This window comes from Anolis sagrei, chromosome Y, assembly GCF_037176765.1.
Source record: "Anolis sagrei isolate rAnoSag1 chromosome Y, rAnoSag1.mat, whole genome shotgun sequence".
Lineage (NCBI taxonomy): Eukaryota > Metazoa > Chordata > Lepidosauria > Squamata > Dactyloidae > Anolis > Anolis sagrei.
In genome coordinates, this window is record NC_090035.1 from 40,082,393 (window position 1) to 40,106,289 (window position 23,897).

General features: G+C 43.2%; 1 protein-coding gene across 5 annotated transcripts in view; it reads left to right on the plus strand.

Moving 5' to 3' along the window:
• The first annotated feature begins 11,251 nt into the window (after positions 1-11,251).
• The window catches only part of LOC137095714 (protein argonaute-1-like), a 247,671-nt gene continuing 235,025 nt past the window's right edge, over positions 11,252-23,897 (plus strand). For 4 of the 5 annotated variants that reach the window (XM_067462512.1, XM_067462513.1, XM_067462514.1 and 1 more), the window contains exon 1: positions 11,322-11,409. In XM_067462512.1, the coding sequence (XP_067318613.1) occupies positions 11,385-11,409 (25 nt within the window). In that variant the 5' untranslated portion in view covers positions 11,322-11,384. Of the gene's footprint in view, positions 11,410-23,897 lie in introns of all 5 variants that reach the window. The other variant, XM_067462517.1, reaches the window with a different exon arrangement.

A 23,897-nucleotide genomic window follows, 5' to 3' on the forward strand; every position in this document is an offset into this window, starting at 1 on the left:
AGAAGACAGGGATGAGTTTCAGAGCCATTAACTTAGAGGGAGAGAAAGGCAAAAAAACGAACTTGGGGACATAGATCATCCCCCCCCCCCTTTCTCAAATGCTTCCCAAAGGGGAGACTGCAAGAGAGGCATCCTTCTAAGTCCAGAACCGTAAAGCATGTTCAGTAAGGAAGAATAGTAGAAAGAAGAGTGTACAGTTTGGCACCACGGGATATAAGTTCACTGGTATGGCATTTTTTGGTTCTAAGATCCTGGGCAAAACAGGAGGGTTGTAAGGTGAGGCACACCCTGAGTGTAAGAAATTGTCAGTAATGGTTTAGAGCCCCCTGTGGGACTCTAGAGGGATCTGCAAAAGGGTTTGGCACAGAAAGAGCAAAAGGGTCTGGCACAGAAAGAGCGAAAGGGTCTGGCACCGAAAGAGCAAAAGGGTCTGGCATGGGGCCAGAGAAGGTCTGAGAAGAAATGGCCAAAGGGAAAGGGATCAAGAGATCAAAAGGGCTGTAGGGTGAGGGGGCCTTAAGAGAAAGCAAGGGGGTGGAGGGGCTGAAAGCCAAGGAAGGGGTCAGGGAAGAGTCCTGAGGGAGAAAGAAGGGGGACTGAGACAAGGGGAAAGGGATGGGGCTCATGGGAAGGGCAAGAGGGGGGTGAGAGGGGAGCTACAGGGGGTGGAGGAGCTTTGAGCTCCTTTGAGGAGTGATGAGCTAGGAGTCTGGGAAGAGGAGGCTCCCCCAGCAGGAGATTGGATTCCTGGGACAGGGGAGGGTATGGGATTGAGGCAGGGGAAGGAGAAGATGGAGGTGGGGAGGAAGGGGGAGGTCTGGGATGGTAAGGAGGGGGACAAGCAAGTGTCTCAAGGAAATCCTTCTCAGGAGGAGGCAAAGGGTCTGGAGAGGAGCCCCTAGGGGGAGGGGGTTTGGTGTTCACCTCTTTGCATGGTAAGAGATGGGCACCAGCCCCCTGGGAAGCTTCCTTCCAGCATAAGGTCAAAAAACATGAAATATAAGTGACTTCCATCTGGCCGCAGCATGGCAGTATGCCTGGAGTTTCAAAATGAGCTCCCGATCTAAACTGCGATGGGGAGGCCAGGTGGCACCACCCTCCAACGGCCTTAGGGGCCACTCATGCACACTATATTTGACCATCCTAGCGGGCACCAACGACCTTGGTGCAAGCCCATCCCAATCTGCTAGGAGCTTATTAAGTGGTGTTTCTTTTGGGACAGGATGTTTAGATTTGCTGGAACAAACACCCATTTTTCTGCTCAGCCCCTGTCTCAATTACAGCTAATGGGGGACCCGCTTCGCCAACCAGAACGCAAGCCTTCCCAACCAAAAGTTTCCTACACAGAAAAATAAATGGCTAGCACTTGGGCAAGGAAGAGAACGCTCCCCCTCCCCACACAATCCCCAAATCTGCAAAACACAAAGCTAGACTGCTCTTTACAAACCTAAACCACCAGATCTTTCACCCCTCACCTAGGAATTTGTTCCCGAATCCTGTCACCCCCTGCGCAGCGGTCCAACTCAGAAACTGGACAGAAAATCCAAGATCCCTCCCACCTAGGGTCTTGAGGTGCCCTGGTTGCTTTCTTACCAAATGATGTCTTCTGGATCGTGTCAGTGGCCCTTCTTCCAGGGAGTCTTTGAGAACTTCCCTGTCACTCCTTTGATGCTGAAAATCCAGGACAAATCAACGAAGAGGAAAATGCTGTGAGAAATTTTTGTTTTACGAGTAAAAATTTGGTGGAGGCACCTCTCCCACATCTGTTCCTCCTGCCGAGCTGTCCTGAAAATTCTGGACCAAGTAGCAGCTTGGAAATTTGCTCTAGAATTTCTTCTGGACCTCCAAGCCGGGTCCCTTCGTGGTATAAGCCAATTGAAGCCGATAGGAGCTTTAGGAGGGTCTTCCCCAGGAGGAAGGACCCTAAGACCCCACCAAGTGTCTCACTTATGGGGGGGGGGGTCATGCTCGACTTCAATTCCAGCCATGAAAGTCTTCAACAATATCAGAACATGATAGATGGATAGACAGTGAAAAGTATATATAGAAAACTGATGATAGACAGATAGACAGACAGACAGAGGGAAAGAGAAAGATATAGACAAAACTTGAAACATAAAACTAAAAATCTTACAGGGAGACCGGTGCCAACCATTTTAATTTTTTTTATTTTAAACTAGTTCAAGGGCATTTGTTGTAATGTTTATTTATGTTTTGTTAATTATGTCTTCCTGGCTATTCTGTTATATATTTTTTTATCACAATGCTTAATCCTTCGTGGTAAACTCACTGTTATTATTGTGCTCTATTGTGTATTTTGATATGTTTTGTACTTACTTAGGTATTGAACGTCTGCCTTCTTATGTATAAACTGCCCTGATTCCCTCGGGGAGAGAGGGCAACATAGAAATAAATAATTATAATTATAATTATAATTATAATTAGAAAGACAACAAAATTAGTGCACAGCAATAAAGGTCACTATGTTCGCTATTCTATTGGATCACACGTTGGACACTTCCCAAGTGTAGGACTGTATGATGTAATGCGTGCAGAACCGAGTAGGGTGGCCTTTTGTACCTGACAGATGGTAATTTTGTCAGTGCTGATGGTGTTTAAGTGCAGGCCAGGGTCGTTAGGCACTACATCCAGTGTGTTGATCACCACTGGGACCACTGACTTGTGCCAGGGTCTTTGCAGTTCTTTAAATCCTCATATTGTGTCAGCTTTTCCAGTTGTTTCTCTTCAATCCTGCTGTCGCCTGGGATTGCAACATCAATGATCTATACTTTGTATTTTTAACACGATTGTGAGATGATGATGATGATGATGATGATGATGATTATTATTATTATTTGAAACACAACAAGATGAGTCCACAGCAGACAAGATCACTCTGCTCAGGCCCGTAGCCAGGATTTCGTTTGGGGGGGGGGGGGTGAGTCTGAGTGAGAGAGGATCTACCCTAGCAAACCTTTTGTATCGTTATCCCAATACCCCCATGCATATGGGATATATTGAGCATGGTGATCAGATCATGATATCAATAAACATAACAGTTTAAATATTAAATGTTATTTATTAACTTTCATTAACAAAAATTTTAGAATACTTTTTGACTTATTTTTTACTTTACAGCAACAGTTTTCTTTTCTTCTCCCTGGCCATTTTGTCAATTACTTTTTCTGGTGTGATAGTAATGTCCCGATGGATAGAAATCATTGCTAGTCTACTAAGTCTCTGGTCTGTCATTAAACTTCTAGATACACTTTTCACTCTCTTCATGGTTGAAAATGATCTTTCCACACTGCATGTTGTTACTGGTAGAGTAGCTAACACAGTCAAAAGGAAATTTATTGACCGATAGTAGGTTTTGTCAGGTTTTTACACAGTTCCAACACTTTAAGTGCCTCAATATCTTTCTTAATTGATAGTGTAATATTACACCACATTATGTACTCAGCCTTGACGGAAGCAAGTGCTGCGTCATTTTCAAAGTACAGGGTTAGTCAAAATGCATAGGCCAATAAGCCATTCAATTGAATGGCTTATTGGCCTATGCATTTTGACTAACCCTGTATTCTGACAGTTGTTCCATATGGTGAACTTTGTCTAGACCTGAAAACCCAGGGAGGAGAACCTGAAAACTGGTTAAGATATATTCATTTGGCATGAACCTTTCAGTAATGTTCTGTATGAGTGAATCGATACATGGTATGAACACTGCAATTCTGAAATACTCTTCTACAGAATTAGTCCCTGGATTTGCCCGATGCATCTGTCTTGAACTTTGCCTTGGAATAGTCAAGTAGCTTTGAAATATTTTTTTCAGATGTTGTTCTTGCTAAGTCAAAGAGTTTTACAAAATTATATCTTGCATCTGCTCTCAAAACTTCTAAAGACTTTAACAGTGACTTAGTGTAGTTTATAGCAGATGCCATATCAAGACTTTTTTTCTGAAGAAAAATTGATAGGGGCAAAGTAAGGCTGAAGAGTTGTTCACAAACAAACAGGCTAAAAATGAAATCACTTTTTTCAATTGCAGTCAAAAAGTTTGAAGCTGAAGAAGAGATTTTCCATGGTTTCTCTGAGATTTCTTCTAAGGCAACTACAATCGGCTTAAATAGTTCAACGAATGTCAATACACTATCATGCCTCTCAATGAAACGAGTTTCACATAAACGTGTCAGTCTTTTTTTCTTTGTTTCTGGCACATGAACGCTAATATTAATCTGCAAAATATTAGCACTTGAACTGTTTCTGAAGAAATGTGTTATTTCTTTTATTATTCCATGTATCACTCAATGCAAGGTTCAGTCGATGACTTGCGTAATGAAAATATCTTGCTTTGGGGTATGTTTCTTGAATTCTTGTTTGAACTTCACTTAGATGGCCAGCCATGGTGGCAACTCCATCGTAGCCCTGCCCTACACACTTAATCATGTCCAATTTCAACATGTTGCATGTTTCTAGGATAACTTTAGTGACATTTTCTGCCGATTGGTCATATATGGGTATAAATCCTACAAAATCTTCTCGGATGACTGGTAAGTTTTCATTTAAATCTACATAGTGAAGACATAACGAAAGCTGCTCTGTTGCCGATACATCCAAAGTTTCATCAGCCAGAATGGAGAAGCAATAGGAATTGTTGACTCTAGCAACAATCTCTTCGGTCACTAAACTGGAACTGATTGAAATTATCTCATTCTGTATTTCGGGACTTATGTATGTAGCATTTTTGCTGCAGTTAATAACATGTCTTCTTAGATTTTCATCTCCAGAGCATGCTCTAAATCATAGTAAGGCTCGAAATTTCCCATCTTTTTGGGAAGGTTTTTCCAAGGAGAGGGGACCACTATCTCCATCTCCTCTAAGAGACAACTCTTCCTCTGCACAAAAGAGAATTGTTTCAATAATAAGGATTAGAGCAGCTCTGTTTTCCTCCCTGTCCCTTGCAAGTTGTGTGTCTATTTGAGAGCAAATATCTTTTTGTTTTCATGACATTATCTTGGTGAAATTGTCTGAATGTACAGCACAAGCCTTGTGATATTCTGTAGCAGAGTGTTTGGTAAATATCTCTTTGGCTTTCTTCCAGTCTCTAAAACCATGCGTAACCAACTTTTCAGGAGCCTCGTGACTTCCTTTTCCTATACCCTCATGATAAAACAAACAACATGGTTTGCAATAAACTGCATCTTTTTTTTTAAAGAATAGGCCAAGAAAGGAAATCCTGAGGTGGGGTCTGTAATCCATTTTTCTTGAAATTTTTCTTTTGATTTTTTACTTTTGGTTAAAGGAAAAGTATAAGGCTGTTTTGGGAGGAGAACTGACTGAAGAATGTTTTTCTTTGTGTTGTCATCGATCTTCTCTTGTTGAATGTCTCCAATGTCAAAAGACTTTGTATGCCAGTTATAAAAACATGTTTTTGAAAGTTCTGATATTTTGTCAGCTTCAGGAGTATGACCACTTTGTTGGCTTGAGCAATAGGCAGCTGATATGGTACTGCTCGAAGAAGGAACAATATCATCCACATCTGAAATTTTTTTGTTAAGAGGTGTTAGCAGGCCTTGATTGCTTCATGTCTGCAATTCCCAACTGTTGTTCTTCATTTACCGTCCTGAATTTAGAGTTTTTTTAAATACTGGTAGTCAGATTTTGTTCGTTCTCATGGTTTCCTCCTTTCTGTTGAAATTGTCCACATGCTTGTGGATTTCAATAACTTCTCTGTGTAGTCTCACAGCAACCCAGTGATTCTGGACATGAAAGCCTTCAACAACAAATTATATGTTTTATATATCCAAAATTGTTCTACAATATTTTCAACTTAACGGTACAAAAGAAGCTAGTGAAACGTACTGTATCTAGTCATATCATGCAAGTTGTTCTTTGAACACACCACACTAGTCAGTGCTGCTCTTGTGGCAAAACAATGAACTTCAATAGGCAAGCGAAAATTTGAGGCCTACTAGGCCTATTGAAGTTCATTGTCTTGTACTAGCCTAAAAGATCTAAATGCTATTATAATATTTAAAAAGATGGATCAAAATCAGGATACGTGCAAGTTTTAAAAGAAAAAGGATTGAGCAAGCAATGTATGACATATAGTTAATTTAGTGTTATTCTGAATAAAACTTAACTTACCTTTAACTTTAGATGAAATGTCTTCCTCTTTGGGCATTTTAAAGAATGAAGTTATGCTCTTTTGGCTTCGTTTTATGTTAGTTGTTGTCTTCCTTTCAATTCTAATCTTAAACAGAAATCCCCAAACAACCAAATCCCAGAGTTCTAAAGCTAGGACTCCTTATCCCTCTCCTACTCTTAAAGATATAGGCTCTAAATTACATATTCTGCCTTTGGAATTTGGAGGCAGGATATTGGTAGCATAACTAACTTCATTTTAACGTAGAAGAATTGTGTAATAATAATAATAATAATAATAATAATAATAATAAACAGGTTATTGAACCAAGCCAACACTGAATCTGGACCAAACTTGGCACATAGAGCTAATGTTCCCAACAGTGCATACAGGCAGGGATTGTGGAATTATTGCCCTTTTCAAATGGTAGTTGTAATTTACCTGGATCCAGAAAGCACTGAAAGCAGCCAACATCATATCTGGATCAAACATGGCCAACTGTGCATACAGGACAGGCGGGTATTGGGGGTGATTGACCTTGGATCTGGGAGTTGCAGGGGGTATTGAACCAAGCCAACACTGGATCATAGAGCCAATGTGCCCAATTGTGCATAGTGGCAGGGATTGGGGAATTATTGCCCCTTTTCAAATGGGAGTTGTTGTTTACCTGGATCCAGAGAGTCCAGAAGGCAACAGAGGGGCTCCATGCACTCCACTCCCAGCAAGACTTCAATGCACAGGCGCAGAGGCCTGCCGAGTGCATGGGCTTGTGGCCTCTGAATGGTCTGTGGTGAGGTGGCATCCTCTTTGGCGCCTGGGCTGTCGGTGCACTCCCCTTCCTCTCCAGCACCAAAGGCTGAAACAGGGGCACTGAAAAGGAAAGAGAGTATGCCCTGGGCCCAGGTGCGGACAAGGACACCACTGTGCCACGTACCAGTAAGGCCTTCTCTCGGACTACTCTAAGAATTTCCGGGGGGGGGGGGGGGCTGAAGCCCCTCCAGCCCCCCCTCCCCTGGCTACATGCCTGAACCTGCTGCCTGTTGTATTGGATCACACATCAGACACTTCCCAAGTGTCTAAGACTGTGCGATGTATCGGCGAATAATGCGTGCAGATACCAGTAAGGTGGCCTTCTGCAGCTGCCAAACGGTCATTTTGTCAGCGCTGCTTGTGTTTAAGTGCAGGCCAAGGTCTTTAGGCACTGCACCCAGTGTGCCAATCACCACTGGGACCACCTTTACTGGCTTGTGCCAAAGTCTTTGCAGTTTGATTTTTAAATCCTCATATCGTGTCAGCTTTTCCTGTTGTTTCTCTGCAATCCTGCTGTCACCTGGGATTGCGACATCGACGATCCATACTTTGTTTTTTAATGCGATTATGAGGTCAGGACTATTATGCTCCAGAATTCTGCCTGTCTGAATCTGGAACTCCCAGAATAGCTTGGTGTGTTCATTCTCTGTAACTTTTTCAATCTTGTGATTCCACCAGTTCTTTATCACAGGCAGATGTTATTTGTGGCACAAGTTCCAATTAATCATCTGAGCAACGGTGTTATGCCTCTGCTTGTAGTCTTTCTGCATGATCTTCTTGCAGCAGCTGAGGATGTGATCTACTGTTTCATCTGCTTCCTTGCAGAGTCTACATTTGGATCTGCCGTCGACATTTAAATTCTGGCTTTGATGGCATTGGTTCAAATGGCTTGTTCTTGAACTGCCAGAATCAGGCCCTCCATCTCCTTTTAAAGAGTTCCATTTGTGAACCACAGCCATGTTTTTTCTTTGTCAATTTGGCTCTCAATTTTCTTCTGCTCTGGATTGTGTTTTTACGGTATTCGCTCTTTGTCTTTTGCACTTTAAGCAGTTTACTACTATTGACTTCCCTCAATGTTGGCTCTTGACTGCCTTTCACATAATCTGTCACTGCATGTTTCTCTTCTTCTACCGTTTGTTTCACTTGCAGAAGCCCTCTCTCTGCATTCTGATTTTCTGGGCAGGTAAAGTCTGTCGACATCACTATGTAGGTGTAATGAGTAGTGGATTGTCATCAGTTTTCTTGTTTTTCTGTCCAGATCATCCAGTTCTGCTTGTGTCCAGTTCACAATCCCAGCAGTGTATCTAATGATGGGGATGGCCCAGGTGTTGAAAGCCTTTGTCATATTTCCGCCATTTAGTTTGCTCTTCAAAACCTTTCTGACACTTTGGATATATTCTTTGCTGACCACATTTTTCACTTGCATACAACAAAAATACCACTTGTATAACATAAAGTATGATATAATTCAACAACAATATATAAACATGCTGCACTGTTAACCTCACAGTGACAACAAACAATATGGTGCAAATTTTTAGTACAGTCGTATCTTCTTATAAGTAGCTTGTGGATCAGCCGACCACGACCAGTTTCGGCCTACCTCAGGCCTTCCTCTGGTGGACTGAAATTAATGTACAAATCAATGTTTTACTCCAGTAGCATACATATAGAACATCTGATCCACAAGCTACTTATAAGAAGATACGACTGCACTAAAAATTTGCACCATATTGTTTGTTGTCGCTGTGAGGTGAACAGTGCAGCATGTTTATATACTGTTGTTCAATTATATCATTGTTTATGTTATACAAGTGGTATTTTTGTTGTATGCATTTCATTCAGGAACCCATCTATATTATAGCACATTTTTCACTTGCCCATGCTTGATATTGTCCAACTGTAGTATGCCCAGATATTTATAGGCTTCAGGCTGATTGCACTTTATGGTTTGTCCATTTGGCATCTCCATGCCCTCGCTGTGTGTAATTTTCCCTTTCTTTAATGCCACTGTGGCACATTTGTCTAGGCAAACTCCATACTGATGTTAGTGCTGAAGATTCTGACTGTGTTGGTCAGTGACTCGATTTCAGTTTCTGATTTTCCATAAAGCTTTAGATCATCCACGTACAGTAAGTGGGAATTTTTTTGGTGAGTTTCTTGCTGTTTGGTAGCCTAGGTTTGTTTTCTGTAGAATTACTGACAGTGGGATCATTGCAATGATGAACAGCAGTGGTGACATTGAGTCACCTTGAAAAATTCCTCTCTTGATGTTAACAGTTCCATAGCTTTCATTGCCCACGAACAACTCAGTTTTCTATTGTTTCATTGCATTTTCAGTGAACTTTCTAATATTTTCACAAGCCCCGATGACATCTAGACATTTGATAATCCAACAATGTGGCAGCGAGTCAAATGCTTTTTTGTAATCAATCCAAGTTGTATAGAGGTTTGTTTTGCGGCTTTTGCAATTCTCCAGTATCATTTTGTCAATTAGAAGCTGATCTTTCGTGCCCCTACATCTTCTTTTATTGCCTTTTTGTTCTACTGGCTAGATGTTATTTTCCTCCAAGTAATACTGGATTAATCCTGTCAGTAATCCTGTCAGCAGTTTGAACATTTTAGGCAGACATGTTTCCTGCTATTATCCCTTTTGCTGGATCTTTCTGTATCAAATATGTCTTCCCAGTTGTTATCCATTTCCTGATGTTTCCAGTTTGCAGTATCTCATTGAATTGTTTGGCCATTTTTGATTGCAGGCTAATCAGATATTTAAGCCAAAGTCCGTGCAGTTGATTATTGCCAGGTGATGTCCAGTTCTTGACTTTCTTCATTCTTTCAGTGATCATTTCTGTTCTTATTTCCAAGGTTCTCATTTTGTTCTCTGAAAAATTATTTTCAAAGTCTTTTATCCACGCAGTTTTTTTGTTGTTGTAACCTTTCTCTGTTTCCCACAGATCTTTCCAGAATGCATTTGTATTTTTGGTTTTTCATTTTTCACAGCCACCTGCTGATTCAGACTTTCTTAGAACCACCTCTGATCAAATTGGAAGAGTTGATTTTGTTTGCATTGGATGACTCTAGCTTCATATCGCTCAATTTTTCTGGCTGTTGCCGTGATTTGTTGTTTCACAATTTCAAGAGCTTCTTCAATTTTTCTTGTGTTCAGTCAATATTTTTTAATCGTTTTTTTCTTTATTTTAACATTCTTCAGTTTTTGGTCCTTTAGATTGCTTGCATCTGATCATAAGCTCTTAATTTTTAACTCCAGCTTTATTTTCTATTTGGTTCTCAAATCATTTGTCTTACGGGTTTCAGTTGTTGTATTCCCAGTTTTTGTGTTACAATTACTACTGTGCTGTATGCAAGCTGAATGGCTTCTTCCATTATTGCTATCTCAATGGTTGCAAGTGCATTATTTATTATTATTATTATTATTATTATTATTATTATTATTTTCCCTTTTGTTTGACCCTTATTCCATTGTCTTATTTCATTGTTTCTGTTGCAGGTTTGCTTTCTTTTCCTTCAATCAATATAAACCAGGCCTGAGCAAACTTGGGCCCTCCCTCCAGGTGTTTTGGACTTCAACTCCTACAATTCTGGCTGTTAGGAATTGTGGGAGTTGAAGTCCAAAACACCTGGAGGGAGGGCCCAAGTTTGCCCAGGCCTGATAGAAACTCAATCAATTTAACTCAATCGGCTATGGAACACCCTCCCTAGGAAATCAGATCTGCTCCCTCCCTCTTGACGTTTTGGAGGCAAGTTAAAACGTGGCTATTCGTGCAAGCGTTTACAAATACAGAGTAGCTAATATAGAAAATCGAATGACCTGACAATGGAATTGGACAATGCTTGAGAATAATGAGTCGCTGATGATGTTGTTTTTATTGCTTTTGTGATGTTTTATATTGTTTAATGTTTTATCTGTATTATGTTTTATGTATACTTATTTGTTGGAAACCGCCTTGAGTCGCCAACTGGGAAAGGGGGTAAACAAATACAGTAAATAAATAAATAAATAAATAAATAAATTTACCCCATATCTCCCAAAATATATAAAGACTCTGCTATTTTGGAGAGTTCCCTAACAGCATTAGGGAGGATGCAGAAGGTGTGCTTCTTCCCTTTGGCTACACGGAGGCGTTCCAACAGCACGCGGAAGTGATTGCCTGAGGGCGGCCTCCTTATTTGTGTACTTCTTTGAAGAAGCGAAGGGGCGGGGAGGCGAGCCGGGGGGCGGGGCTTCCGGTGACGCGTGGTGGGAAACGCGGATTGGCTGGCGCCGCCGCGCGGGCGCAGTTCGTCCCGCGTCGGCCACAGCAGAGTGAGGGAGGCCGCGGCGGGAGTGGCACCCGTGTCCGGCCTCTTCGGCCGCCGATAGCACCGCTCTCCTTACCGGCGAGGCTTGGGCGGCGCCCGCGTGGATGGGATGGAAGCTGGACCCTCGGGAGCAGGTACGGAGGGGTCCAAGAGGGCCCTTGAGAGGGCGGAAAGGACTCCGAGGAGGAGTGAGACCTGCAGAGGAGGGCCACGGGCGGGTGAAGTTCTGCTTCCGGCCCTCTGCTTCGGCTGAGAGGACACACTTTCAATGGCTATTAGCACATTAATAGGTGGAGACCCCTGAGGCCATCCAGGCCGACCGCATGCCATATAGGAAAGGCCCAAGCCAAGCATCCTACACAGATAGCCCATCATCATCACAACTTTGGGTTGTCCGGGCTGCCCAGCCATGTTCCAGTAACATGCCCTCCTGACGTTTCGCCCACATCTGTGGCAGGCATCCTCAGTGATTGTGAGGTCTGTAGGAAACTAGGGAAGTAGAGTTTATATATCTGAAATGTCCAGGGTGGGAGAAAAAACTCTTTGTCTGTTAGAGGCAAGTGTGAATGGTGCAATTAGCTACCTTGATTAACATTCAATGCCTGGCTGCTTCCTTCCTGGGGGACCTCGCAACCTCTGAGGATGCTTGCTGTAGATGCAGGCGAAACGTCAGAAGAAAATGCCTCTACAGTGGTTCTCAACCTATGGGTCTCCAGGTGTTTTTGACCTACAACCCAGCCACTTTACCAGCTGTTAGGATTTCTGGGAGTTGAAGGCCAAAACATCTGGGGACCCACAGGTTGAAAACCACTGCTCTAGAACATGGCCGTATAGCCCGAAAAAACCTACAACCCAGTGATTCCGCCATGAAAGCCTTCGACAATAGAATCATAGAATCAAAGAGTTGGAAGAGACCTCATGGGCCATCCAGTCCAACTCCCTGCCAAGAAGCAGGAATATTGCATTCAAATCACCTCCGACAGATGGCCATCCAGCCTCTGTTTAAAAGCTTCCAAAGAAGGAGCCTCCGCCACACTTCGGGGCAGAGAGCTCCACTGCTGAACAGCTCTCACAGTCAGGAAGTTCTTCCTCGTGTTCAGATGGAATCTCCTTTCTTGTAGTTTGAAGCCATTGATTCGTGTCCTAGTCTCCAGGGAAGCAGAAAACAAGCTTGCTCCCTCCTCCCTGTGGCTTCCTCTCACATATTTATACATGGCTATCATGTCTCAGCCTTCTCCAGGCTAAACATGCCCAGCTCCTTAAGCCACTCCTCATAGGGCTTGTTCTCCAGACCCTTGACCATTTTAGTCGGCCTCCTCTGGACACATTCCAGCTTGTCAATATCTCTCTTGAATTGTGGTGCCCAGAATTGGACACAATATTCCAGGTGTGGTCTAACCAAGGCAGAATAAAGGGGTAGCATTACTTCCTTAGATCTAGACACTATGCTCCTATTGATGCAGGACAAAATCCCATTGGCTTTTTTTGCCGCCACATCACATTGTTGGCTCATGTTTAACTTGTTGTCCACAAGGATTCCAAGATCTTTTTCACAAGTACTGCTCTCGAGCCAGGCGTCCCCCATTCTGTATCTTTGCATTTCGCTTTTCCTGCCAAAGTGGAGTATCTTGCATTTGTCACTGTTGAACTTCATTTTGTTAGTTTTGGCCCATCTCTCCAATCTGTCAAGATGGTTTTGAATCCTGCTCCTGTCCTCTGGAGTATTGGCTATCCCTCCCAATTTGGTGTCGTCTGCAAACTTGATGATCATGCCTTCTAGCCCTTCATCTAAGTCATTAATAAAGATGTTGAACAGGACCGGGCCCAGGACAGAACCCTGCGACACTCCACTTGTCACTTCTTTCCTGGATGAAGAGGAAGCATTGTTGAGCACCCTCTGGGTTCATCCATTTAATAAATCCTTTGTTGGTAGGTGTTAGCTGGCCTTTATTGTTTCATGTCTGGAATTCCCCTAGAACAGGCAGGAAAAGAGAAGGAAAGGGCTGGGGCTGTTAAGCATTTTGGGAGTTGAAGTCCAGAACACCTGGAAGGCTTTTTTCTCTTGTCAGGAGCAACTTGAGAAACAGCAGGTTGCTTCTGGTGTGAGAGAATTGGCTGTCTGCAAGGACATTGCCCAGTGGACACCCAGATGTTTTGATGTTTTACTATCCTTGTGGAAGGGTTCTCTCATGTCCCCATATGGGGAGCTAGAACTCCCCAGATTCGAACCTCTAACCCAGGGGTCCTCAAACTTTTTAAACAGGGGGCCAGTTCACTGTCCCTCAGACTGTTGGAGGGCCAGACTATAGGTTTCTTTTTTTTAAAAAAAACTATGATCAAATTCCTATGCACAAAGCACATACCTTATTTTGCTACTGTTATGAATCATAATGTAAATATTTGATATGCAGGATGTAGTTTCATTGTTACAAACTGAACATAAAGCATAGTGATTAATCACAAAAACAATATGTAATTATATATTGTTAAATATTTATTTCTAATTACAAACAAATGAAGTTTTGGCTTCAAGATTGTCGTAGCAAGAGTAACAGTCTTAATATAACAGCAAGGAACCCATTAATATGTTTACTGATCAACCTATCAGTCGAACTCCCATGACCAACAGAAAATACTGGAGAGGTTTGGTTAAAATACACTCAAACATGTGGAAGTTGCAGTAAATCCTGCAATCAAAGAGCATTCTGAATTCCCCAGCAATGAAATTCAACCAAACTTGGCATACAGAACACCCATGACCAAAAGATTCATCATAGTTTGTGGCAGCCACACAGTTTCTGGAGAACAACTACTTTCAAAGTAAGAGCCACACAATTAAACAGGAAATAACACTTTCAAGCCAGGAACAGATTTTTGTTCTCCAATTTGGTTTCAGAGTGTTATTCCAGGGGGGAAGCTCTGACCAAAGCAGGAGATCAGAAGAGGAGGGCTATTATTATTATTATTATTATTATTATTATGTTTATTATGTTTATTATGTTTATTTATACACCACTTCTTGTCTCCACAAGGAGACTGTGGGCCCTATCAGACAGGCCCTATATCCCAGGATCTGATCCCAGGATCTGATCCCAGGTTTTCTTTTTTAAACTGGATTATATAAGTCTTCACTGCCAGATAACCTGGTATAAAGAGAAAACCTAGGATCAGATCCTGGGATATAGGACCTGTCTTGAAGGGCCCTCAAAGGGCTCTTCCAAACAGCCATATAACCCAGAATATCAAGGCAGATAATCCACAGTATCTGCTTTGAACTGCATTATCAAGAGTCCACACTGCCATATAAACCAGTTCAGTGTGGATTTTATACAGCTGTGTGGAAGGGGCCAAAGCAGTTTACATTTCAATACTATTTAAAATCTACAAATATATGAAACATTACAACAGAATTAAATATCATTGGTATTTTTGAAAGCAGGCATGGGTCAACTTGGGTCCTCCTTGTGTTTGGGAATTCAATTCCCACAATTCCCAACAGCCTACCTACCGGCTGTTTTCACAGCAGGAGCTTGGATTTGCCAAAGAGAAGCAGAGGACAAAGAAGGGAAGAAAAGTTACCCCAGGTTTTGAGGAGACGTCTTTCCTCCAGGAGGCTGGCGTTTCTGCTGCCCCACTCTCCCCCCTTCCTGTTTAACTGGGGGGGGGGGTGCTTTGCAGGGGCTCCTTGAGCCCAGCATTCAGGTAGAGGTGGAAGGAAGGAGGGAGGGCTGGATGGTGAGGGGAAGCTTCGGGGCTGCCTATTGGCAGCTCTGTGTCTTTTCTGGAAGAGTGGAGGCAACAAATTCTCTTGCCTCCGCTCTTCCAAGCAGCAGCCGCAGTGCTCCACACCCACCGCCGCCTTCACCTCCTTCGGGGAAGAAAGGGAAGAAGAGGAGAAAGAGAGAGGAAAAAAAGAGGGAGAAAGAGAGAAAGGAAGGAGAAAGAGAAAGAAAAAGAGAGGGGAAAGGGGGAGAGACTGAAACGGGGAGAAAGAGAGAGAGCTTGAGGGGGAGACAGAAAGAACGAAAGGAGCTCTGCGTTAGCAGAGTCAAGACTGATTCCATTAAGACAGAGGCCTCCTTCTCGGCGGGCCGGATAAATGCCCTTGGCGGGCTGCTTCTGGCCCCCGTGCCGTACTTTGAGGACCCCTGCTCTAACCTGTCGGTCTTCAGACCTACCGGCACAAGGGTTTAACCCAGGGGTCCTCAAACCTTTTAAACAGAGGGCCAGGTCACAATCCCTCAAACTGTTGGAGGGCCGGATTATAATTTGAAAAAGCCATGAATGAATTCCTATGCCCATTGCACATATCTTATTTGTAGTGCAAAAAACCCCCCCACTTTAAAATAATACAGTAATTAAAACGAAGAACAATTTTAACAAATATAAGCATATTAGTATTTCAATGGGAAGTGTGCACCTGCTTTGGGCTGATGAGATATATTGTTGTTGTTTTGTGCTTTCAAGTCATTTTAGACTTACGTTGACCATGAGTGAGGGCCGGATAAATGACCTTGGAGGGCCGTATCCGGCCCCCGGGCTCTAGTTTGAGAACCTCTGGTTTAACCCATTGCGCCACCTGGAGGGATGAAGATTGCCCATACCTGCCATAGAATCGTAGAATCATTGAGTTGTAATGGATCTCATGGGCCATCCCGTCCAACCTCATTCTGCCAAGAAGCGGGAAAATTGCATTCAAAGCACACCCAACATCCAGCTTCTGCTTAAAAGCCTCAAAAGAAGGAGCCTCCACCACACTCCGGGGCAGAGAGTACCACTGCCGAACAGCTCTTACAGTCAGGAAGTTCTTTCTAATGTTCTGGTGTAATCTCCCTTCCTGTCATTTGAAGCCATTGTTCCTTGTCCTAGTGTCCAGGGCAGCAGAAAACAAGCCTCCTCCTCCATATGACTTCCCCTCACATATTTATGCATGGCCCTCATGTCTCCTCTCAGCCTTCTCTTCTGCAGGCTAAACATGCCCAGCTCTTTAAGCCACTCCTCATAGGGCTTGTTCTCCAGACTCTTGATCCTTTTAGTCACCCTCCTCTGGGCACATTCCAGCTTGTCAACAACCCCCTTCAATTGCGGTGCCCAGAATTGGACACAGTTTGATTCCAGGTAAAGTGGTCTGACCAAGGAAGAATAGAAGGGAAGCATGACTTCCCTGGATCTAGGCATTATACTTTGTTTTCAGAGTGTTGTTCTTTCATTTCTGTCCTGATTTTAGAGGGTTTTTTTTTAAAAAAATACTGCTAGCCAGATTTTGTTCATTTTCATGGTTTCCTCCTTTCTGTTGAAATTGTCCACATGCTTGTGGATTTCAATGGCTTCTTTATGTCGTTTGACATGGTGGTGGTTAGAGTAGCCCAGTATTTTTATGTTCTCAAATGTGTCCAGGTTGGTTCATCGGGTGCTCTGCTCTGGTTGAGTTAGTCTGCAGTGTCTTTCATGTTCCTTGATTCATGTTTGGGCAATGTTTTATGGTTCTCTGTGGATTTTACATTGTGTATTGTATGTTAATGTTTTTAACAGTATTTTATGGTGGTTTTAATTGTAATAATTATGTGGTATTGAATTATTGCCAATTTTAAACCACTCTGAGTCGCCCTCAGGCTGAGAGGTACGGTATATAAATGTAGTAAAATAAATAATAAATAAATGCTGAATTTGTTGGTCCCTCTGTAGACTTGTCCACAGCTGCATAGTATATGGTAGACTCCTGCAGAGGTGAGAGGATCCCTCTTGTCCTTTGCTGAACGTAGCATTTGTTGAATTTTCTTAGTTGGTCTGTAGATAGTTTGTAGGTTGTTTTTCTTCATCAGCTTCCCTATACGGTCAGTGGTTTCCTTGATGTATTGTAAGAACACTTTTCCTCTGGGTGGATCTATGTCTTTACTCTCGTGGCTTGTTCTCGGTCTTGCAGCTCTTCTGATGTCTATGTTGGCGTATCCATTGACCTGTAGAGATCAGTTTGTATATCTGTTGAAAGTCCAGGATGGAATAAAGAACTCTTGTCTGCTGGAGGCAAGTGTGAATACAAACTTTATTTGTATTCCGCCCTGTCTCCCCAATGCGAATTCCAACAAACACAAAGGCAAACATTCAGTATCTTAAGACAGCCATGTCCATCATTACATTCAATGGCCTACTCCAAATCCCAAAATAATCCAACATCAAACAACACATTATATACATGAGACCTAACATTACATAATCAATTAAACAACAGATTTTATCTCAACATAAGGAACATGAGCCTCAATTTATAAAGCCACTAAAGGTTCATTAAAATTTTTAAAATTAATTTGATTTCACAGCACCAACCGAGCCGACAAGGCCAGAGTACAATGCTGATATCCAGAGGTGTATCAGCTGTGATTATCTAGTCCTCCTCTCCATGTGCTAAAGAGCACTAGTGAGTTTGCAATAGTTTTTTTTAAGGAGAGGAGGGAGGCCATCCTTATCTACCTAGGGAGGGTGTTCCAGAGGTGGGGGCAATCACGGAGAAGCCCCCCTCTCTCTTTCCCACCAGAAATTCTTGAGTTGGGGGTGGGACTTAGACCAGGGCCTCCACAGGGTTGAGTTGGTTTATAAGATGAGATGTGGTTTTTCAAATAGCCTGGAGCCGAATTGTTTAGGGCTTTAAAAATAATAACCAGCACTTCATATCTAGCCCAGAAGGAGACCAGCTACCACAACATGGGAGTGGATCTCTCCCTGTGTGGAGCTCTGGTTAGTAGTCTGGCTGCTGATCTCTGTACTAATTGAAGCTTCTGAACTGTCTGCAAAGGCAGCCCCTTGTAGAGAATGTCACAGTAGTCCAAATGGAATGTGACTAAGATATGGACAATAACAACAACAAAACTTTATTTATATACCGCCCTATTTATTTATATACATTTATATACAGTGAATATGATTATTTATATACCGCTCTATTTATTTATATACATTTATATACAGTGGCCAGGTCAGGTGTTTCAAAGTATGGGTGGAGCTGGCACACAAGTTTTATCTGTTCGTAGACACTCCTGGCCACAGCCAACACTTGAGGCTCCAGAGTCAGCGATGAATCTAGGAACACCCCCAGACTGTGAACCTGCGTCTTCAGGGGAGTGTAACCACATCCAACAAAGGTTGTAACCCTATATCCTGTTCTGCCTTACGACTGACCAGGAGTATCTTTGTCTTGTCTGGATTTAATTCCAGCTGATCCAGCTGATTGCCTTCTGCCATACAATCCACCCCACACACTTAGGTCTTGGGGGGCGGGGGGGGGGGGAGGTCTGCCCCAACCAGCCAGAACTTGATTGGCCACCATCACCCAGCGGATCTTTTCGTCGGCTGTCCTATAACTGTGGAATGACCTGCTGAAAAGCTCAGATGGTTAGATCAGCTGTCAGAATTTTAAAACCATCTAAAAACCTATGTCTTCTGGCAGGTCTACCCAGTCCGTTGAAAGCTTGATTCTAAAACCTGTGTCATGTGTTTTGGTCTCAGTCCTGTGTAATTAATGTATATTTTACAGAAATGTTTTTATCAGTATCTTTTATTAACTGAGCTCTAATGTGTGTTTGTAGAATTTTTATATAATATTTGTATGTTTTTAACTGTGCTATTACTCTCCTCGAGCCATGGGGAAAGGTGGTTAAGAAATAAAAATATAATAATAATAATAACAACAATAATTAAAAGGACAGGAAGTGGGGAAGCTGAGAGGAGAGAAAGGTTAGCCAAGCAACCAGGAGATGGGAGAGAGACCCCATGCTGTGAGAAAAAACCCAGCCTAAATACCCTTGACAGATGACCATCATGCCTCTGGTGTTGCTACTACTCTCTGTGTGATTGGGCCCCAAAGACACATGTTTTGGGGATTCTGGGAAGAGGTGTTGTGGAGAGAATATAATAGCAGTATTTGTCGTTGTGCTCTTGCACAATTAAATTGCATGCCTTCCCATGCACACACCACAAAACCCAACACACTCATCCCTCCACACCCCCACCACCGCACAGCCCCCAATGCCACATCAGTGCGAAACCACAGAGTCCAACATAGCCACAGCTCTAGGATAAAAACTATCATTCAGTCTATTTGTCCTTGTCTTGGTCACCCAGGACCATCTGCCAGATGGTAATAATTTGAAAAAAGGATATGTCAGCTGACATGGATCCTCAATAATGCTCTTAGCTTTCTTAAGAGAATTATAAAGTTCTTCCAAAGAGGGAAGAAAGAGGGCCACCAATAATTCACTGTGCAAAAATGGTGGCCCTTTGGAGCACCTTCTTGCCTGTCCAAAAGGAGCTGTGTTGGGAATGCATTGGGGGTGAAGGGGAAAGAAGTCATGGGTTAATTTCGACCCTCCTGTCAGGTGTTTTGGATTTCAACTCCCACAATTCTTAACAGCTGGCAAGGCTCAACTTTGGTCCTCCTGGAGGTAGGGAGAGCCAAACTTGGCCTGTGCCTGGGATACTTACAGTTCCAAGCAGTCTGACAGTCAAATCTGCCATCTTTTCCATCTTCTGCAGAGCAATGGGATATTGCTTTGCCTCCATGTGAGAGCTTGGGTTCAATAGATTGTGGAACTCAGAAGGACAAAGAGATTGAAAATAAACACAGGGACAGGCAAAGAGAGCTTCACATTATTTTGGGAAGACTGGAGATGTGGAATGTGGATGGAGAAGTTGGTGGGGATACTGGTGTATTTGAGTGGGTGGAAATGTCTGCTTTCATCGGAATTGGAGTGGGGGCACAAGAGAGTTTTGGCAGCCTCAAGCGATTGATAAAAGGGCAGTGATCATAGAGTTGTGCTCCCTTTGGAAGGAAGGATGCAGGAAAGAAGGACAGAAGAGGGGTAATTAAGAGGAAGGAAGGGACAATCCAGGAACAAAACTAGGAAGTGGAGTGTTCAAATATACTTATGAGCCTCTATTTTAGAGGAATGAAAGGGGGAACAGGAGAGGACCTTTTCTGTGGTGCCCCCCCCCCCACTCTGGAACTTGCTCCCCAAAGATATTAGACAAGCCCCCACTCTGGCAATCTTCAGGAAGAGCTTGAAAACCTGGCTGTTCCAATGTGCCTTCAATTGATGAATGATCAATAATACCCTGACATGACCTACCTCTGTAAAATGGCCCTCGGTAGCACTTTATTCTCCTGCTAGTGCAATCACATCCTACTCTACCTCTCGGATCCCCTTTCTAGAGACATTACATTGCTGTTCCACCAGTGTTTTAATTTTTTTTTAATCCATTCAAATCGGCCTGCCCAATGTGATCAATTTCTATGTTTTAAATGTGTGATTTCATATTGCTGATGCGTCTAAAATGGGTTTGTATTTTATTTTAATTTGCTGTGTTCTGTTGTATATTGTTTACTGTATTGCAGAGCTTGGCCCCATGTAAGCTGCCCTGAGTCCCCTTGGGGAGATGGTGGCGGTGTATAAATAAAGATTATTATTATTATGATTATTATCAAGTTGGCATAGTTCTAGCCCCCTCCCAAAGCAAAAAAAGGCATAGGGCGAATACAGAATCCCATAGAACAACCCCCCCCCCTTCATATCTTTCGTTCTGTTGTGCTGGAGAGGGGTCACTCTTTGCTACATGGAAAGGCCATCCGTGAGATGGATCCAAAGGGGAGAACATGGTTAAGAGACTCAGGGATGTTCAGGCAGACGGAGGGGGATCCATCTGTCAAGAGAGAGAGAGAAACGAGGGATGAATTGGCGCACCGGGCACAAGGAAAAGCTGGACAGATGGAGGATATGTGAATGGAAAGGGGCCCAGAGAAAACCAGAAACAGCTCTTAGCAATGGCAAACTTGGATGTGCCTGGAATAGGAGCTAGCCCGTTGCCTTTATTCCTGGATTCAGATTTGTAGGACCCTTGAGGGAAATGTCTTGGGTACAAAGCCTGCTAGATTAGGGGACAAAATGGATCATAGATGCACATAGGGCTTACTGGGTTCTACAGATTGGGTTTTGGGAGATGACTGACAAGTGCCCTTTGAGGGGCTGCAGGATTTTTGCTTGGGTGTAAGGATGCACCTTATAGTTTGCTAGAGATCAGGTTGAGGGTTTGAGGTGTTGGTGGTAAGGAAACACAGGCAATACATTCATTCTTGGCACACACATACACACCCCCAATCAGAAGGAAGCTAAGATTTGAGATCTGTGCTGTGAAGCGTGGCTGAAGGGGGAGGGAGGAGAAGGAGAATGGTCCCTTGTTAAGACAAGGGGAGCCAGCAGCAGCTGGGTGCTGTCCTCCCTCTTTCCTTTCTTTCTCCAGGCAAAGTGGAGTGGTTTGCATTTATGGTTTAGTGGGGGGGGGGGGGGGGAGGTGGAGGATGGCCGGGGGTGCACAGCTCAGTAGTTCCCTGTGGCTTATGTGTGTGCCCTCAAATCCCCTGTCCGCTTAGGGCGACCCCATTGATTTCACTGGGTTTTCTTAGGCAAGCAAGACTCATAGTGCTGTCTACATTGAATGCAGTTTGTCCCCATTTGAACTGCCATGGCTCAGTGCTGTAGAATCCTGGGTGCCATCTCTGCCAAAGAGTATTGGTGCCTCACCAAACAACAATTCCCCTGAGTCTCTAGCATTGAAGTGGTATAAAACTGCATTAATTCTACAAAGTAGATGCACTACATTGGTGGAGGATGGCCGGGGTATTTTTGCCACTTCCTTCCTCTGAAATGTAACCTATTGCACTTGGTATCCTTTGGCGATCTCACATCTAAGTACTAACCAGGGTTGACCTTGTTTAACATCCAAAATCATACAATCCCAATGTCTATGAGTAACCCTAACCCTTCCTAATGCTGCGCCCCCCTAATACATTTCCTCATGTTGTGGTGACACCCTACTATAAAATTATTTTTGTTGCTACTTCATAACTGTAATTTTGCTACTGTATTAGTTGTAATGTAAATATCTGATATGCAGGATATACTTTCCATTCGCTAGATCAGATTTGGCACAAATACCCGATATGTCCAAATTTGAATACTGGTGGGGTTGTGGGGGGATTGATTTTGTTATTTGGGAGTTTTAGTTGCTGGAATTTATAGTTCACCTACAAAGAGCATTCTGAACTCCACCAACAATAAAATTGGGTCAAACGTTCCACACAGAACCCCCAACCATGACCAACAGAAAATACTGGAAGGGCTTGGTGGGCAGTGACCTTGAGTTTTGGAGTTGTAGTTTACCTGTATCCAGATATTACTGTGGACTCAAACAATGATGGATCAGGACCAAACTTGGCACAAATACTCAATATGCCCAAATATGAACACTGATGGTGTTAGGGGGAAATAGCGCTTGATATTTGGGAGTTGTAGCTGCTGGGATTTATAGTTCACTTACAATCAAAGAGCATTCTGAACCCCTCCAGTGATAGAATTAGGCCAGACTTCCCACACAGAACCCCCATGGCCAATAGAAAATACTAGGTTTTCTGATGATCTTTGGCAACCTCTCTAACACCCCTTCGTGAACCCCTCAGGAATCTCGACCCCCAGGTTGAGAAACGCTGTCTTAGACAAGCAAGACTAATGATATGTCTACATTTAATGCAGTTTGTCCCCACTTGAATTGCCCTGGCTAAGTGCTATAGAAACTTGGTCGCTTTTTCTGCAAAAAAGTATTCGTGCCTATAGCATTGAAGTGGTGTAAAATTGCATTAATTCTACAATGTAGATGCACTCACATAGGTGGTTTTGGCACTTCTTTCCTCTGAAATGTATCCTATAGCACTTGGTATTCATTGGCGATCTCCCATCTAAATACTAACCAGGGCTGACCTTGCTTAACCTCCAAGGTCATATAATTTCTGGCACCTTTTGAGTATTTAGACCAGACATAGGCAAACTTTTAAATGTGGGGACCAAATGGCGGTACGGAATAGGGTAGGTAGGGAGGGAGGGGGTTCCCCCTAAGCCCTCTCCATGCCCTTTCCTCTTCACTTTTGGAGACTGCAAGTGAAGGAAAGACTGGATCTCAAAAGGGTTGGGTTTGGTCAGGATGAGATGGTGGACGGGAGAGAAAAAGTGCATCCATTAGACCTGATATTGCTTACTCCTGATATAGAATCCTAGAGCTGGAAAGAGACCCCCAAGGACCAGCCAGTTCAATCCCCTGCCATGCAAGAAGGGACAATCAAAGCACTCCTGATAGGCATGCTATGCCATTCTCCAGGAAGTTCTTCCTAATCTTTTCAGTTGAGTCACTTTTCCTTCCATTTGAACCCATTACTCCCACGTGCCCTGATCTCTAGAGCAACAAAAAATCAGTTTCCCCCCTCCCTCTTCCTCAATGGGACACCCTTTGAAATCTTGAAATATGGTTTTTATATTCTCGCTCTACTTTCTCTTCTCCCAGCTAAACATCCCCCATGAAGAAAGAAGGAAGGAAAAGGAGATATAAGGGTGAAAGAGAATGGAGCAAGTGAGGGAGGACAGGGAGAAGGAAGGAAGGAGAGAGGGAAGGAGGGAGAAAAGAGGAAAGAGGGAAGGAAGGACGAAAGTGTGGGAAGGAAGGAAGGGAAGGATGGAAGGAGAAAAGAAAGAAAGACAGGAGGAAGAGAAGGATGAAAGAGAAGAAAGGAGGGAGGGAGAAAGATAGA